This window comes from Gorilla gorilla, chromosome 9 (assembly GCF_029281585.2).
Source record: "Gorilla gorilla gorilla isolate KB3781 chromosome 9, NHGRI_mGorGor1-v2.1_pri, whole genome shotgun sequence".
NCBI classification, from domain to species: Eukaryota; Metazoa; Chordata; class Mammalia; order Primates; family Hominidae; genus Gorilla; species Gorilla gorilla.
The window spans coordinates 116,074,362-116,092,885 of NC_073233.2; the positions used below are offsets into that span (position 1 = coordinate 116,074,362).

General features: G+C 39.6%; 1 protein-coding gene across 5 annotated transcripts in view; it reads right to left on the reverse strand.

The window, feature by feature from the left end:
- NPAT (nuclear protein, coactivator of histone transcription) overlaps nt 1–18,524 on the reverse strand; it is a 67,553-nt gene that overhangs the window by 29,030 nt on the left and 19,999 nt on the right. For all 5 annotated transcript variants that reach the window (XM_004052077.5, XM_055355461.2, XM_063693504.1 and 2 more), the window contains exons 2-10: nt 12,958–13,076; nt 9,629–9,689; nt 7,790–7,862; nt 6,140–6,180; nt 5,108–5,332; nt 4,100–4,181; nt 2,485–2,572; nt 1,403–1,494; nt 1,232–1,319 (exon numbers count right to left, since the gene is read on the reverse strand). In XM_004052077.5, coding sequence (XP_004052125.5) covers nt 1,232–1,319; nt 1,403–1,494; nt 2,485–2,572; nt 4,100–4,181; nt 5,108–5,332; nt 6,140–6,180; nt 7,790–7,862; nt 9,629–9,689; nt 12,958–13,076 — 869 coding nt within the window. The remainder of the gene's footprint in view (nt 1–1,231; nt 1,320–1,402; nt 1,495–2,484; nt 2,573–4,099; nt 4,182–5,107; nt 5,333–6,139; nt 6,181–7,789; nt 7,863–9,628; nt 9,690–12,957; nt 13,077–18,524) is intronic.

Here is an 18,524-nt window from a genome sequence, read left to right on the forward strand (position 1 = left end):
TTGCACATGAACAAATCTTAAAACATAGACTGTTATATTCCTCCCTTACTAGCTCACTCTCTTTTGTATTTACTACCAATAGCAACAGTGACCATTGTCCCCATCTTTCTTCTCTTAGTATTAAGCCTCACAGGCAAATCGTCATTCGGTTAGCAATCTTCCTTTTTAAAAAGGTCTTGCTCATTTTATTGGCCGGGCACGGTGGCTCACGCCTGTAATCCCAGCACTTTGGGAGGCCGAGGCGGGCAGATCACGAGGTCAGGAGAGGGAGACCATCCTGGCTAACATGGTGAAACCCCGTCTCTACTAAAAATACAAAAAAATTAGCCGGGCATGGTGGTGGGCGCCTGTAGTCCCAGCTACTCAGGAGGCTGAGGCAGGAGAATGGCATGAACCTGGGAGGCAGAGCTTGCAGTGACCTGACATTGTGCCACTGCACTCCAGCCTGGGTGACAGAGTGAGACTCCATCTCAAAAAAAAAAAAAAAAAGTCTTGTTCATTTTATTTTGTTAACTATTACTTGGATTCATTACGTATCTTTTTTTCTTATTTTTTTGAGACAGGGTCTTGCTCTGTCGCCCAGGCTGGAGAGCAGTGGTGCGATCCCCGCTCACTGCAACCTCCACCTCCCAGATTCAAGGATTCTCCTGCTTCAGCCACCCGAGCTGCTGGGATAACAAGCACGTGTCATGATGCCCATATAATTTTTGTATTTTTGGTAGAGATGGGATTTCACCATGTTGGCCAAGCTGGTCTCGAATTCCTGGCCTTAAGTGATCTGCCCTCCTTGGCCTGCCAAAGTGCTGGGATTACAGGCATTGAGCCACCGTGCCTGGCCCCATTACATATCTTTATTGTATCATTTCATTGTTTCTCTAAATTATTATACAATTTGTAGCAGTGTAGAAGAAATGTAATTTATATAAACACTGTATTACTGTTTATTACACACAAATATACCCACTAATAAATTTTTAAGTATGGAATACTTAGGAATCCATGACTGTGGATGCAATATAGATTTTATTTTAAGTCATCATCCAATGTGTTTTTCAGGAACAGACTGCATTCAATGAATGAAGAAAAGTTTTATCTTACTATTGTAAATCATTTTATCTAATTAGATGGCAAATCATAACATCTTATGTTGGCAATGGTTTTGAAATGAAACCAAAATACCATCAATCTTAAGTAACACACACGCACCCATGCACACCCCAACCACCCATACCGGAAGTCCTAGGAATTCATCAATTGAAGTCTCTGGCTCCGTAGGGTTGTTATCTGTTTGCTTAGGTACTTGGGCAATACTGTTATCACTGTTAATAAAGAAAGAAAAATCTTTATTATAGTTATGCAATTGGGCAAAAACAATTAGGCATTTTAAACATATATAGCTTACCTAGTTAAAAATTTATTTATGTTTTCTGCTAGCTTTTCTTGAAGAGATTTGTTGCTTAGTATTTTTTCTCGTGCATTTTCAATAACCATTTGCTGGAAAAGAAAGCCACTGTTAGCAAAAGGACAATAAAGAGTATTCTGCTATTTAATATTTATTAGAAAAGAACAAACCGATAAGAGCTGGATAGTTTTAATAAACCTAAATGGAAACTCAGAAGTTGTAATGGCTCCCTCCATATTAATACCTGAATACAACACTTCATAATTTGCAAATGTTTTCACAGATCTTTCACCAACTCTTTCTTATACAGTTCCACACTCATCATTAAACCCCAGTAAATGCCCTATTTTTACAGAGTGTCACTCTATAGCCCAGCCTGGAGTGCAGTGGCACAATCTCAGTTCACTGCAACCTCCACCTCGCAGTTCAAGCAATTCTTGTGCCTTAGCCTCCTGAATAGTAGCTGGGATTACAGGCGTGCGCCATCACACCCAGCTAATTTTTGTATTTTTAGTAGAGATAGTTGGCCAGGCTGGTCTTGAATTCCTGGCCTCAAGAGATCCACTGGCTTTGGCCTCTCAAAGTGCTGGGATTACAGGTACAAGCCACTACTCGCCGGCCAGTTTTTTTTTTTGAGACAGGGTCTCACTCTGTCACCCAGGCTTGAGTGTAGTGGTATGATCATGGCTCACTGCAGCCTTGACCTCCCAGGCTCAAGCAATCCTCCCATCTCAGCCTCCCAAGCAGCTAGGACTACAGGCACGTGCTACCACACCTAGCTAATTTTTGTATTTTTTGTAGAGAGGGGGTTTTTACCATGTTGCCCAGGTTGGTCTTGAATTCCTGAGCTCAAGCAATCTGCCCACCTCAGCTTCCCAAAGTGCTGGGATTACAGGTGTTTGCCATAGCACCTGGCCAGTATTTTATTAAATGATCCAACAACAACAATGTATTTACAGATATCTATAAACTTACTCCTGTTTCTTTATTTGATACATACACACATACATACATTTGTGTATATATCTGTATTTTTAAACTCAGGAATATTTTAAGTTGCAAAGTTTGGCAGAGTCACTTACTTTTTCTACTGCAAAAGCGTTTGGATCTTGGAAATTCCGTATTGTTGAATGAGGGCCAGACAAAGTGGTACTTTTTCTCTGAGATTCACTGAAACACATTTTAAAAGCTTTTCTTTTAACCACTAAGTTTAACAGATTTAAAGATAAATACATATACAGACATAAATTTTAAGATCACCATAACAGAACAGATACAGTTGTCCCTGTATCTGCAGGGGGCTGGTTTCAGGACCCCCAAGGATATCAAAATCCACGTGTACTCAAGTCCTACAGTCTGCACTAGGAAGCCCATGTATTCAAAAAGTCAGCACACTGCATATAGGCAGGTTTTACTACTAAATTTTCAATCTGTGTTCGGTTGAAAAAAACTTGAGTATAAATGAACCCATGCAGTTGAAACCCATGTTATTCAAGGTCAACTATATTTTCTCTATTTGCGTTAGGAACAAAGGGAAGTACAAAAAGTATTGGTAGTCTTGAATTCAAAGAAATGAGTTTGAAGTCTAGCTTTACCACTTACTACCTATGGTCTGAAGCACAGCAAGCTCTGACTCTCTAACCTACTTTATAATGACCAACTGCATTATTGGGTTTACTAAAGAATGGAATGAAATAAAGTATATATAAAGACTTTATTTAAAAAGTCAAGGTTCCTATAAATGTTAAATATTAATATTGCTCTTTTATGGCTGGGCATGGTGGCTCACATCTGTAATCCCAGCAATTTTGGAGGCCAAGGTGGGAAGATCACTTGAAGCCAGGAGTTTCAGACCAGCCTGGGCAACAAAGTGAGACCCCCATCTCTACAAAAAATAAAAAAATTAGCTGGGTGTGGTGGCATGTGCCTGTGGTGCTGGCTACTGGGGAGGCTAAGGTGGGAGGATCTTCTGAGCCCACAAGTTCAAGGCTGCAGTGAGTTATGATTGCACCACTATACTCCAGCCTGGGCAAGACAGCAAGGCCCTATCTCTAAAAATAAAAAAATGGATATTGCTGTTTGTTATTTTATATGGTGAAGTGAGAAAGGCTCCAATAAAGGAGGCTGAGGTCAGTCTTGAATGAAAGACAACCAAAAGTAAAAACTCTAACAAAAATACCCAGGGCTTGGTAGCTAAGAAACTAGAATAAACATTTTAAAACTATTATCTCTTTCAAAAAATACCCTTCAAACAAAGACACACTTTTCTCAAAAGTGTTTTGAGAAACACACTTTTCTCAAAGATTGTGCCTGGAAAAATTCCATCAATTGATCTTAGGACTTTAAATGTGTGTGGAGCATAGAACATAACGGTATTATTTACATTCAGTTAAAAAACATGGATTTCAAAAAATCTCGGATAACATCATTTGTAAGATACACCATTATTTTATATACCATTACAGAATAAACATATTTCCCATGAAACAGTGATATGCCATTAATTGAGAGATGCAACCCAATTTCAGGCAGGTTAGAATGTGAAGAAAGACAATGTATTTTGGAATAGTTCTAATATAGATCAGAACATAATCTGGTCTTATTAGTTTATTCACAACCTAAGTATCCTGATGTAATTCTTTTTTTTTTTTTTTTTTAATGGATACGGGTAACTTGTGTCTTTTAAAAAGCATTTACCTTTTGCGTCTACCGGGAGACATTAAACTGGCATGTGCTTTCTTTTCCTGAGCACCAGGAATAACATTTAAAGCTTCTCCAGCTGTATTTCAAGAAAACATAACAGTAAGCCAAAGAAACTGAATAGTTTTCTAAACTTGTAACGGGATAAAAAGCATTAGTGATTATTATTTTATATTAAATTCAATTAACATGTACTGAGTGCCTACCATGTGTAAAGCATGGTAAAAGACACTAAGATTAATAAAATACAGTCTTTATGCCTTAAGGTTTTACAATAAAATCCAAAGTACAATATAGTCTCAACAATAATACAGTAGAATGGAAAAAGTCTAAGAAGTATAAACTAAGCGTTCTGGGTGTAGAAAAGGATTTGGAAAAGGTGAAAATGAGGGAGATCCTGATGGCAACAAATTTTAGCTGCACAGAAAGATAACTGGTTTGTGAACTGAGAGTGCTAACTCCTGAATTCTAATCCCAACTCTGTTATTAACTAGCTTCTTATCCCTTAACTACCATGTGTTTTCAAAAGTTTCAAGTATGCAAAAAATAAGATATACCACACACTCTCTAAGGATATTCCTAACTCTAAGGTTCAGCCAGGCATATGTAGGATTTCTAACATGTAAAGATAGAGAAGTAGAAAGGCATTCCTCATTCCAGGAGGACAGACTGACATCAACAAAGGCAAGGAAGTAGAAAATATAATGTACATTCCATTTAAAATCAAATACAACAGCGTCTTTTTCTCTTAATGCCAAAAATTGAGAATTAGAGAGTTGAAGGTAGACTTCAATTAGCGTAGAAATAGGAAGAACCCTAGATTAAAATGCCTTAAAGATTTTATATGCTTATAGCAAATCTAGAAGTCTGTTCCACTTTTAGTCTCTCTCATCTTTTTTTGGGGGGGCCATAATTTTACACTATGAGTATAAAGACATTAGTATATTATCTCATTCATACGATTTGATTAACAACAAAATTTAAGAGAACAAAATGTAAACTTACTGGTTACAGTATCTTGTGACTGTGAATGGTTGACCACTACAAAATATGACCTCGATGGATCTGAAATTTGGCCACTTGGTCGAGTAACCTGTGTACCTGTGGAAGGAGGAGTGGTAAACTGTCCTGAAAGGTAAGGTAAAGTGAGCAACTCTGCACTGGCTGGAGCTGTTTGAGATGCAAGCTTTCTCTGCCGTTTGATTTCTGCAATTCCAGTTCTCGTTCGGGCTGAAACATATAAGCATTTAAAAAACAAATTCAACGTCAGGGTAGTTTGGGAATTGTAAGAAGTCAATATGATGCATCCTATTATATAACAACGTGTTACATCAACAGATTGAAGAATGACCCCTAAATATATCAACTAAATTTATGCGACTTTCAGAAGAAACTAAAATGAATACAATCAAGCTTTATAAATCCAAGATTATATTTGTTCTGCAGTAATTCATATTGATAATACCATGAATTAAGAAACCTACACTTATGAAATGAGAATTAAAACATTCTACATGAGTCAATGTGAAATGTAGGGAGTATTTACAAAATATTTTAATGATAAATGAAAATATTAATTAACATAACTGTACTTAGAAAAACGGTAGTTTGGCCAGGTGCGGTGGCTCACGCCTGTAATCCCAGCACTTTGGGAGGCTGAGGCAGGCGGACCATGGGGTCAGGAGATTGAGACCATCCTGGCTAACATGGCAAAACCCCATCTCTACTAAAAATACAAAAAAAAATTAGCTGGGTGTGGTGGCACACGCCTGTAGTCCCAGCTACTTGGGAGTCTGAGGCAGGAGAATCGCTTGAACCCGGGAGGTGGAGGTTGCAGTGAGCTGAGATCGTGCCACTGCACTTCAGCCTGGGTGACAGAGCGAGACACTGTCTCAAAAAAAAAAAAAGAAAGAAAAACAGAAAAACAGTAGTTTAAGCAAAATATATACTTAGCACATGTGTACAATGAATTAAAATGTTCATCTGATAGTTTAAGTTTGAAGTAATTGTGAACATTGTTTAAAGTTGGATACCAACCTCTCTGACTGCCAGCAAACCTTGGGGAACTTTGCATGCTCCTAACAAAGAAAACAAAGTAGTTATCCATCAAAAAATGTTTGTTGCTGACATCCACTATGATTTAGTTACAGTCAGACCTCAAGTTAGTTATGAGGTAAAAGGCAAAAAATCTCAGACAAAAAAGACAAACAAACACATTTTTTGGGTAAGCAACTGTGATTTGCTTTAGGAGAAAAATAGTGGCATGTAGACACACTCACAACACACATAATTTTAATTAAGAAGTTTCTATCCAATGTAATAATGCATTAGAGTGCCTTGACATTACGTTAAGAATGCAATCTGGGATGGGTATGATGGTTCATGCCTGCAATCCCAGCACACTAGGGGGCTGAGGTGAGAGGATCACTTGAGGCCGAGACTTCATGACCAGCCTGAGCAACACAGCAAGACTCTGTCTCTATAAAATGAAATAAAAATTAGCCAGGTGGCATGTGCCAGTAGTCCTAGGTACTTGGGAGGCTGAGATGGGAGAAACTTTTGAGCTCAGGCGTTCAAGGCTACAAGAGCTATGATCACACCACTGCATTCCAGCTTGGGTAACAGAGTGAGACCCTACCTCTTGAAAAAATGAAAAGAATATAATTTAACTTTAGAAACTCTACATATTAACATTTTTAAGTAAGAATATACAAAGTATACATTTTTTATTATCTTTCACAATTATAGAGATGCCTTCCCACAGAGAAATTCTGATTTCACATGACTCCATATATAAATACTTCAGAATCCCCAAGTTGATGTCAGAGGACATCCAGCTTTTATAAAATTTATGACTGAAATTATTTTATTGTACCTCTAAAGAAGATGCCAACAAACATGGAAAAATTCACAGTACAAGTTAATTCTTTTAGTATGAATTAGAGTGGCCCACCCCTTTGTTCGATAAAGTCACAGACACTGTGCCATTACCATAAAAAATATGTCAAGTAAGTCTCCAACAAGATCCACAAAACTCGAGTTAGGAAAGAGAAATATAAAGATAAGACTACCAAGTAAGATGTGGTCCAGAGTTAAGAAGAAAGCATTTGGAGCCATTTTAGCAGGTTAAGCAGAGGAAGAAAATGAAACCCATGCTGAAGTTAGGTGGGGTAGTCACTTATAGCTCTGAAAGAAAGGTTAAGAGACTATGGTTTTCATAACAAATTCTATAGTCAAATATGAGATTTTCATAAAACTGATATCAGAAGATTTCAATTAGTATTATTCTTCAAGCTTATTTCTTTACAAGTTAAGAAACCAAGTGGGCATGGGTTCAACGCATCAATTCTGTGAATATGTAATAAAGAGACAGTTGCCTAAGGGAATTCACAGTGGCCTGGGATTAGGTGATTTGTATTCTAACAATATATCTGCCTTTAAATTGCTATGGAAACTTGGAAATGTCATTAAACTACTACATATCTTAGTTTTCTAAATATTTTATTAAAAGTATGCTATTTATTTCAAATTATGTCAGTCAGTAACCTCCACAGTACCAGCAACCTCTAGAGTAATTTCAAAACTGGATGAGTGTTATATAAGTACACTGTGTAGGTCTTAAGAAGATTTAAACCCAAAGTGTATTTGCATTCCAAAATCATTAGGCACATTCTAATAGCTTATTACCTGATCTGAGAAAGTGTATGGTCCAATTTCTTCCATAGAGATGACATTATTGCTGGGACATTATTTGATGTTTCTAAATCATAGGAGGAAAAGGTTCTTAATAAACCCAGCTGAAGAAATTTCATCATTCATTCTGAACAAAGACACACAAAAAAACCTTGTCTCTCAATTATTGACAGTATGTTGGAAAATGAGAAATAAATCTATGTTGTAAAATAGCTTGCAAAGCTATAATGCAGTTGCTTTCTCTTCTAAAGCCACTGAGTATCAGATACAATATGAGTAGAAATGGACATCTGTAAAATCTCTGAAGCATTTTTTGGCCAATAATTTTACACCTTCATTTTATTAAAAAAAGGAGAAACAATTTTTTGATCTTTGTTCTATCTGATATCATGTGACATATGAAAGTGAATTAAGTAATTTGTCTTATAATAATTATCATAAAGGTTATGCAAATTACTTAAAAGTGTGGAAATTTAATCCTCAATTTTCTCATATTTAAAAATGGCTTTAAACAATATCTCTCACTGGGTTATTCTAAAGACTAAATGAGAGGCCGGGCATGGTGGCTCATGCCTGTAATCCCAGCACTTTGGGAGGCTGAGGTGGGCAGATCATGAGGTCAGGAGTTTGAGACCAGCCTAGCCAACATAGTGAAACCCTGTCTCTACTAAAAACACAAAAATTAGCTGGGCATGGTGGCGTGCGCCTATAGTCCCAGCTACTCGGGAGACTGAGACAGGAGAACTGCTTGAACCCGGGAGACGGAGGTTGCGGTGAGCCGAGATCGCGCCATTGCACTCCAGCCTGGGCAACAGAGAGAGACTCCCGTCTCAAAAAAAAACAAACAAAAAAGACTAAATGAGAAAAAAATCATATGAAAGCACGTAGCACAATGCTTATACACAGACAATGTCAAAAAATGTCAAGCTTCTTTTCCTTTGTTATCATCTTATGGGAATTCTTTAATGCTAATTGTTTTGTTAACGTTGTAAGCTATCGAAAATAATCAATATTAGAGAATAAGCAGTCAAAACTTTCCCTCTAAAACATCCTTAATTTAGGCAAGTAGAATTTTATATTCGGGTAACTATAAGCCAGTGTATGACTGGCTTCTGTGTTCAGACTTAGACTACATAGAATTAAAATTAAAATGTCAGTTTAAAACTTTTTAACACATAGTGATGTCTGTTTATCAGTGTAGATAACACAGAGGTAAGAGTTTTATTTTACATATTTTTTAGAGGTAGTTTTTGGGTTATTTTTGCTAACATAAAGATTGTTGCAATTTATGTACCACTCAATGTAAACACAAACAAATGGCTGGGGGCAGTGGCTCACACCTGTAATCCCAGCACTTTGGGAGGCCGAGGTGGGTGGATCACCTGAGGTCGGGAGTTCGAGACCAGCCTGACCAACATGGAGAAACCCTGCCTCTACTAAAAATACAAAATTAGCCGGGCATGGTGGTGCATGCCTGTATTCTCAGCTACTTGGGAGGCTGACTGAGGAGAATCGCTTGAATCCAGGAACTGGAGGTTGCAGTGAGCTGAGATTATGCCACTGCACTCCAGCCTGGGCAACAAGAGTGAAACTCCGTCTCAAAAAAAAACCAAAAAAAACAAAAAACCACCAAAAAAAAAAAACAAAACAAACAAAAAACAAAACCCACAAACAAATTAGATGTGTCCCAGAAAAATTTATCTCATTACAACAGGGACAAGTTTTCTCAAGGCTTTTATGAGACATTAATAACCTTTAGAAATCATTTTTAACTAAATCAAGTAGATAAATATTGTATACATCAGCAAAAAAACTCCAAATCAGAACTCTTACCTTTTGTTTTCATAGCTACATACTCATTTAAAATTGTTGTCAAGTTTTTTCCAAATAAGGACTGAAAAGAAAAAGATCAAATATTACCAAAATTGTATAATACTACCAATAATTTCTCACAAGAAAAGATTCTACCATTCAACTTAATAAAAGATCTGACTGCAGAGTAGCGATGAGGAAAGGGTAAAGAAGCAGGTAATCGAAAATGAAAATAGCCACTGAAATTAGGGTTTGCATCTAAGCTTCTAAAGAATCTTGCCTGTTTGACTAGGACATTATAGCTACTCGGGTATCACTGCTCCCAGACCCTCTCAGCAGACAGCTATACATACATGTACAAATGCATACATACAAGCATTTGTATCATCTAGCTGTATATATATATATAAAAATAACTACAGTGTCATACTAATATCTCAGACTATAACCCAACACCACTGGTTTCATTATTATGTTTATTTGTATCTTCTTCCTCACACAGTGAGAAATCTGGCTCGCACTATCTACAATTTGTTATTTGTTCAGAATTGTTAATTTAGAAGAAATCAGAAGGATTTATTTAATATTCATCCATGTTATTGTGTGAATCAATAGCATGTTGCTTTTTATTGCTGAGTAGTAGAGTACTGCTTTGTTATGAACACATCAGAGTTTGTCAATTTTTGAAAGACATCTTGGTTGTCACCAGTTTTTAAAATTTTATTTTTATTTTTTAGAGACAGGGTCTTGCTCTGTCACACAGGCTGGAGTACAGTGGCTGCTCACAGCTTACTATAGCCTCGAACTCCTGGCTTCAAGCCATGTTCCTACCTCAGCCTCCCACAGTGCTGGGATTAAAGGTGTGAGCCATCACGCCTGGCCTGTTTTCAGTATTTTTTTTTTTTTTTTTGAGATGGAGTCTTGCTCTGTTGCCCAGGCTGGAGGGCAGTGGCACAATCTCGGCTCACCAAAACCTCCGTCTCCTAGGTTCAAGCGATTCTCCTGTCTCAGCCTCCCGAGTAGCTGGGACTACAGACGCACACCATCATGCCCAGATAATTTTTGTATTTTTAGTAGAGATGGGGTTTCACTATGTTGGCAGGGATGGTCTTGAACTCTTCCTCGCTATCCGCTCGCCTTGGCCTCCCAAAGTGCTGGGATTACAGGTGTGAGCCACCACGCTCAGCCTGTTTTCAGCTTTTAGCCACTATAAGCAAACACCAGTGTCTAGGTTTTTCTGTGAGCACAAGTTTTCCAACTGATTTGGGTAATGTGAGTGTTGGTTCACATGAGGAGTAGATGCATAATCATATAAGCAAATGTCAAACTGTTTTCAAAAGCAACTGCATGACTTTTAATTCTTACCAGTAAGAAACAAGAGTTCCTGCTGCTCTGCATATTTGTGGTCAAGGACTTGCCAGTTTTTAAACTTGTTTTCTTATTTTAGCCATTCTAACAGGTATTAGTATCTCACTGGGGTATTAATTTGCATTTTCCTAATGACTAATGATATGGAAGATCTTTTCATATGCTTATTGCCACCTGTATATTTTCTTTGGTGAAGTATCTTCAGATCTCTTATCCACTTAAAAAATTGTTTTGTTTTTGTTGTTAAGTTTTAAGAATTCTATACATATGTTCTGGGTATAAACCCTTTATCAGACATGTAAGATATAAATATTTTCACCCAGCCTTTTTTTTCTGGGACAGGGTTTTACTCTGTCACCCAGGCTGAAGTGCAGCCGTGCAGTTGTGGCTCACAGCAGCCCTGACCTCCTGGGCTCATGCAATCCTCCAGCCTCATCCTCCCAAGCAGCTGGGACTAAGTGCACCATTACACCTGGCTAATTTTTAAAAACTGTTTTCTAGAGATGAGGTCTCACTATGTTGCCCAGGCTGGTACAGAACTCCTGAGTTCAAGCAATCCTCTTGCCTGGGCCTCCCAAAGTGCTGGGATTATAGGCATGAGCCATTGTGTCTGGCCCAGCCTATTTCTTTTAACATGCCTCTTGTAGAGCAAGTTTTTAATTTTTTATAAAGTTGAATTTGCCTAATTTTTGCCTTTATAGCCCATGCTTTTGGTGTCATATATAAAACTCACTGTCAAATCCAACTTCGCACAATTTTTTTCTTATGTTTTCATTTAGAAGTCTTACGGTCCTGTGTTTTACATTCTGATCCATTTTGGTTAATTTTTGCATAAGGTATGAGGTATTTGTAGAGGTTCTTTTTCTACATATGGATGTCTGAGTGTTCCAGCAACATTTGTTGATAAGACCATCCTTTCTGCAATGAATTGTCTTTAATCCTTTGTCAAAATCAGATGTGTGGGTCTCTATATGGACTTTGTATGTGGTTCCACATGCCTAAACTATCAAAAATGCCCCTTCATCTTGATTATCATAGTTTTTTAGTAAGTCTTGAAGTCTGATAATGTGAGTCCTCCAAGTTGTTCTTTTTCAGAAACTGTTTAGGCTATTCTAGTTTCTTTTCCATTTAAAACTTAGAATTCAGCTTCGTGTTATCTATAAAAATGCTTGGAGGCATTTTGACTGTGAAAAATCTATAATTAAATTGGGAGGAACTAACACCTTAACAATATTGAGTCTCTCAATCTGTGCCCACAATACAATTCTCCTTTTATTCAGGCCTTAGATCTCAGGCAATTTTGAGCATTTGGATTTCACACATATTTTGTTAGATTATCTCTAAGCATTTTGTTTGTTTGTTGCTATTATAAACGGGTATTTTCAAAATCCAATTGTTCATTGCAGGCATATGGAATACAATGGATTTGTGTATACTCTGTATTCTATGACCCTGCTTAACTTTAGTTTTGCATCATTTTCAGTTTCCTAAGCAGACATTCATGTTATCTGTGATAGTCTTTAAGGAGCCATGATTAAAATAAAATGGCAATCACCATGTGAAATGATGTAGTTCTGGAAGGTATCCACTATGTACCAAATGATGGTTTGTTGGTCTAGTGATATTTAACAAAAGAGATGACAATAATATATCAAAATACCTGTTTTATATTTGTCTAAAAGGAGCAGCCAGATACAGGTCAGGAAGAAAAAAAAAGGCTTGGAGACATCAGCAGCGAAACTAATCAGAAACGAGGGTGTCATTTTGAAACCAATTCTCAAAGTTGTAATTCATTTAATAGTTTTGGCATAAATTTGTAAAAAGAAAAGCTGGTCTTCTTTGGGTCTTACCAGTCATGCATGAATATAAACCACCAAATTTCTGCCAATTTCAATTTTTTTTTTCTGATAAGCTGATTTTATGACTATATTTTTAGTCTCTTGTGTTGATGAAATATTTCCCTTAAGGAACAAATAACTCACCAGTAAGCAGGCTGGAATAAACCCTTCATCTGTACAGTGTTCTGCATATTCTTTTAAATCTGAACTTTCCAAAATAAAAGTCTGGCAGGTAGAAATGAGGTTTTCTTGCTGTAAGTAACCTAAATAAAAAATAAAAGTTTAGGTACTTACACTAAATTCTGTACTTTTGGTTAAAACTGCTATTGAAAATGCTGTAGCATGTACTGATATCACAATTGAAACCTTAGGTGGAATGCTCTAGTGTTTGGCAGCCTTGAACAGAAACACCAGGTTGTGCTGCAATACAAAGTACAATTCATAGAACAGGTGGCCCTTTCACAGGAAACAATTCTAGCTAAACTAGTAAAATAAAGTGTTTAACAAAGTATAATTACTTCACAGTACTTACAGGAGAACCAATAAATTAATGATAAATAACTATGTCCCTCTACTGCATAACTTCCATAAAGACCAAGTCAGTTGATGGTATAAATTCACTTACTGGGTTATCAGAAAACTATGTTCTCACAACACTGCTATGTATTTGTATACTTCATTTATTTGCCAAACGATTTATAAAAAGAATGAACAGAAGAACTACTCTGCGTGAAAGTTGAGACAGGAACTCCCTTAATTCTTAATTTATGCCCTTTGGGAATCAAAGCATTATCAATTCCAACAAGAACATTAACCTTAACTAGTGAAGGAAGGCTAAGGCAGAGTGGGTCAATTGCTTGGCTGAACTAAAGCATGCCCCAATGCACACACAGACCCCCTTGGCAAACAATGGGATATTTATTTGCTCCCAGTAGTTAAGGAAATCATCATCCAATCATAGAGTATCAACTCTTCACAGAATGTAGACTGCATAAAATTAGTTCAGCAAACTCACTAGACAAACAGCAACAGCTAAGACAACAACATGGAAGAAGAAAAATCTAATCCCAAGAGTTGTCACATTATATTATTTAGAACATCCAATTTTTCACAAAATATTATGAGATATGCAGACAAATAAGGAAGTATGGATCATACAGAGTCAAAAAACCAAAAATCTGCCCAGGGAAATCCAGACATTAGACTTGAGACTTTAAATAAGCTATTTTTAAATAAGTTGGAAAAACTAAAGGAATCCACATCTAGAAAATTATGAGAATAATCTCTCACAACATAGAAAATATGAATAAAGAAATACAGTTGATAAGAGCAGGAGACAAACTCCCAAGGAGACAGGGGTAGGGTACCCGGTGAAACCTGACAACCTTCAAGCCAAAGACAGTCTGAAGCCTGAAAACTGGACTGCCAGTTCTGTGTAGAGCCCATGACCAGAGTGAGAACTTCCTAGATGTCTTTTAGCCAATCAAATGGTGCTTTTTCCAGGTTCACCCACGGACCAATCAGCCTGCACTCTGAGCCCATAAAAACCTCCATTCTGAGCCCATGAAAACCTCAGACTCAACCACACATGGGGACTACCTGCCTTTGGAATCCCCTCTCACATGGAGCTCTACTCATGTTGGGTCCCCTCTCGTGTCGAGAGCTGTTTTGTTGCTCAAGAAAACCCTCTTCCACCTTGCTCACTCCCCAGTGTCCACATAACCTCATTCTTCTTAAACGCAGGACAAGATCTCAGAACCTGCTGAATGGTGGGTGTGAAAGGAACTCTTAACATTGTAGCCCTTCAGCCCTCCGCTGGCGCTGGGCAGCTACCCAACAGGAAGCAGCAGTGGGGCTGGGCCAGCCCAGGACTGAAGCAGACTGAAGCAGGGTAGAGGGACGGAATGAGCTGTAACACAAACGAGCTGAAACATGCGCTCCCCTGCCACCTCCGTTTGCCATGCTGTGGGCGGTGGGAAGGAGACAGAGTTGTAACGGTCCTTGGGGGCTCAGACCTCAGAACTCCCTGGGCAACAGCTGGGGCTCTGTGGTTGCTGGCATCTCCAAGTTTTTGGGCGCCGCTGTGTCACCCTCACCCAGACGCCGGCTCCCAAGGTGGAAGACAATCATGGCACAACTGGACCAGCTGCGGGGCTGAATGCAGAGCTGCAGTGGGCATGGAATCCGGGCCAGAAGCAGTCTGCTGGGTCAAGTGGGCAGATAGGGCCCAGCAATGAGCCTAGAGGTGAGCGAGGCCCAGGCAGGCGCACCACAGGCCAGAAATGCTGGACAGCATAGCGGCACTGAATGGATCCTGTGTCATTTCTGGAGGCTTGTCTGGGATCTGTGCAAGGGTAAGAGTGGACCTCTTACACTTTCATTTCTGAGGCTTCTTGCCTTCACATTTTTTTTCCGAAAACGGATGAAGCACTGGGCCTCTGTCAGCCAGTTAAGAGCGAATGGCACAGCTGCAAAGGACAGGCTTGCTGGGGAAGATTTTGTCAAGCCTCTGCCATCACCCTCGGGTACTGGGAATGTTGGCTTTGTTTCAATCCAGTCTCCCTTCACAGAGGTCTAGCCAATGCATAGGATCGGAATAAGGTCCTTGGGCAACTGAAGGCATCTGGCTGAGGCTACACCTCAGTGTTACCTGAAGGCTCCTGGACTGGCCCCAATCCCCAACAGCCCGTTCGGGTGTCAGTCAAGACCTCCAGTCTTTCCTATAGCATTTTCTTTCTCTCTTCCTGGCTCCTCTCTCTTCTTCATACACAACGTTAAGGGTGTTGCTGCAAACCACAGTGATAATATTATTGAGTGGAATGAGCATTTTGCTTAGTCATCAGCAGTGTAATTCAGAACAACTTGGTTTTTGTCTGTTCTTAGAAGCAAGAAGGATGCAATGACTGAGAGTTTTCTTTCCCCTGTTGAAGGAATCCATTTGCATTGGGCAAGAGGCTATTTCCCTCAGGCAACTTCCCCTACCTGCGTTTAAGTTGTTTCCGCCCCCGCAATCATGTCAGCAGTCAGCATAGTCCTATGACTACAGGGAGCTTTGCTATGTGAGAAACTGATTTTTTTCCCTCTTGAGAGGCAACTTATTAGGCCAGGCCTCCCTTTCCTTTCTTAGTGTGACTGTGAGGGATGTCTCAGGAAAGCCTTTAACCTGATATTTTTCCCAACCCCTTAGTTATAGTTGAGGTGACCTTTTGTTTACCCATGCCTTTTAAATCATGCCTGAAAGCCCAACTCCTCTGCTAGGCAGGGCTATTTTAGCTGGTACGGGACCCACCATCCTTATGGCTCCAGGACAGACTCTTTGTCTCACCCTAGTGCAGACCAATATTAATTAACCCAGAAGTCTGGGCAACTGAAAGGAAAATTGGTGCAGCCACAACTGCCATACTGGTCTAGGTCCTCCTTAAGGATCCCACCTCCTTCTCTAACCAGAGACAATATCCCCTAAAACCAGAAGTTAGGAAAGGGCTAGAAGCCATCACTGATAACTCAAGGATGCAGAGCTTCCTTAAACCCTGCAACAGCCCTTGTAATACTCTGATATTGGATGTACAAAAACCCAACAAAGGAAGGAGACTGGTCATTAATGAGGTTGTGGTTCCAATCCATATGGTGGTTCCCAACCCCTATACCCTACTAACTCAAATACTTGACGGAACTAAATGGTTCACAGTCCTGAACCTAAAGGACATCTTTTTCTGCATATCATTACACCCCAACTGCCAGTATTTATTTGCATTCAAAGATCCATCCAACCAGACCACAAAGCTAACCTGGATGGTGTTATCGCAGGGATTCTAAGACAGCCCCCAGCTGTTTGGGCAGTTCCTTTATCCTCAGGTGAAAGTTTGACAATATGTAGATGACATTCTCCTTTGTGTTCCAGTTGAGGAAGTCTCAGGACAGTAAGGCTTGTCTTAATTTTCTGGCTAACAGAGGATATAAGGTCTCAAAATCTAAGGCTCAGCTCTGTCAGACTTCAGTGAAGTACCTAGGTCTAGTCTTGTCAGAGGGGACCAGGGAACTAGGTGAAGAAAGGATTAAGTCCATCTCCTCTTTTCCTCTCCCCAAAACCCTCAAGCAACTGAGAGGATTCTTGGGGATTACAGGACTATGGATACCTGGGTATGGTGAAATAGTTTGTCCCTTATATCACATAATAAAGGAGACTCAGGCAACTAAGACTCACTCCCTAATTTGGGAACCAGAGGCTAGAAGGACCTTTGACCAACTGAAACAAGCCTTGCTTGAGGCACCAGCCCTTAGTCTTCCCACAGGGAAGACATTCAATCTTTATGTATCAGAAAGGAAAGGAATGGCCCAGGGAGTTCCAACTCAGGCCCAAGGTCTGGCCCAGAAACCTGTAGGTTACCTAAGCAAGGAGCTTAATTTGGTAGCTAAAGGATGGCCAGCCTGCCTCCGGGCAGTCACAGCAGTAACCTTGTCAGTACCAGAGGCCACTAAGGTAACCATGGGGTATAATGTAACCATTTATACTCCACATATTGTGGCAGGACTGCTGTCTTCTAAGGGGAGGCTCTGGGTAGTGGATGACCGTCTCCTCAAATATTAAGCTGTGCTATTAGAGAGATCTGCAGTTAAGAATCTGTCCCTCCCTAAACCCAGCAACTTTCCTCCCAGAGAAAGCTGGGGAGCTTGAACATGACTATGAACAGATAGTAGTGCAAACCTATGCGGCCAGAGAGGACCTCAAAGAAACCTCCTTAGAGAACCCAGACTGGACTCTCTTTACAGATGGAAGTTCTTTTGTGGAATAAGGGATCCATAAAGCAGGGTATGCAATAGTTACCCTAAATGATATTATTGATAGCATGCCTCTCTCCTCAGGCACAAGTGATCAACTAGCTGAGATAACTGCCCTCACAAGGGTGCTTGAATTAAGCAAAGGGAAAGCAGTTAACATTTATACTGATTCTAAGTATACTTTCCTAGTCCTCCCTGCCCATGCCACTATCTGGAAAGAAAGGGACTTCCTCACAGCTAACAGGTCTCTCATACCACCAGGAAATTAAGAGATCATTATCCTCAGTTTTCGTTCCATGGGAAGTGGCAATATTACATTGTAAAGGTCACCAAAAGTGAACAGATGAAATAGCTGAGGGAACTAAGGTGGCAGACCAAGCAGCTAAATCGGCAGCAAGAGGGCCCCAGATTTCTGATCCACTTGAGGCCCCTCTGATCTGGGAGGGCTCCAAGAGAAATAAAACCTCAATATTCTCCTGTGGAAATAGAATGGGCCACCTCTCAGGGACACACCTTTCAGCCCTCGGGATGGCTACAATCAGAGGACAGCAAACTTTATCTACCAGCTACCAGCCAGGTAGTTCTTAAAAGTTCTTAAAATCCTTCAGCAAGCCCTCCACCTAGGTAAGCATAAAACCTATCAATTGGCCCAAATGTGGTTTTCAGGTAAAAATCTGCTAAAAATGGTCAAAAAGGTCACTAATGCTTGTGAGACTTGCCTTAGAAATAATCCCCTCAAGCAACATCTTCTCCCTTCCGGAACCCAAATAATGGGAGGTTACCCAGGGGAAGACTGGCAGATAGATTTCACCCCTATGCAGAAGACGAGAGGCATCCAATACCTCCTAGTGGGGGTAGATATCTTCACTAACTGGGTAGAAGCATTTCCATGTTGGACACAGAAAGCCTCTGAGGTGATAAAGTACTAATTA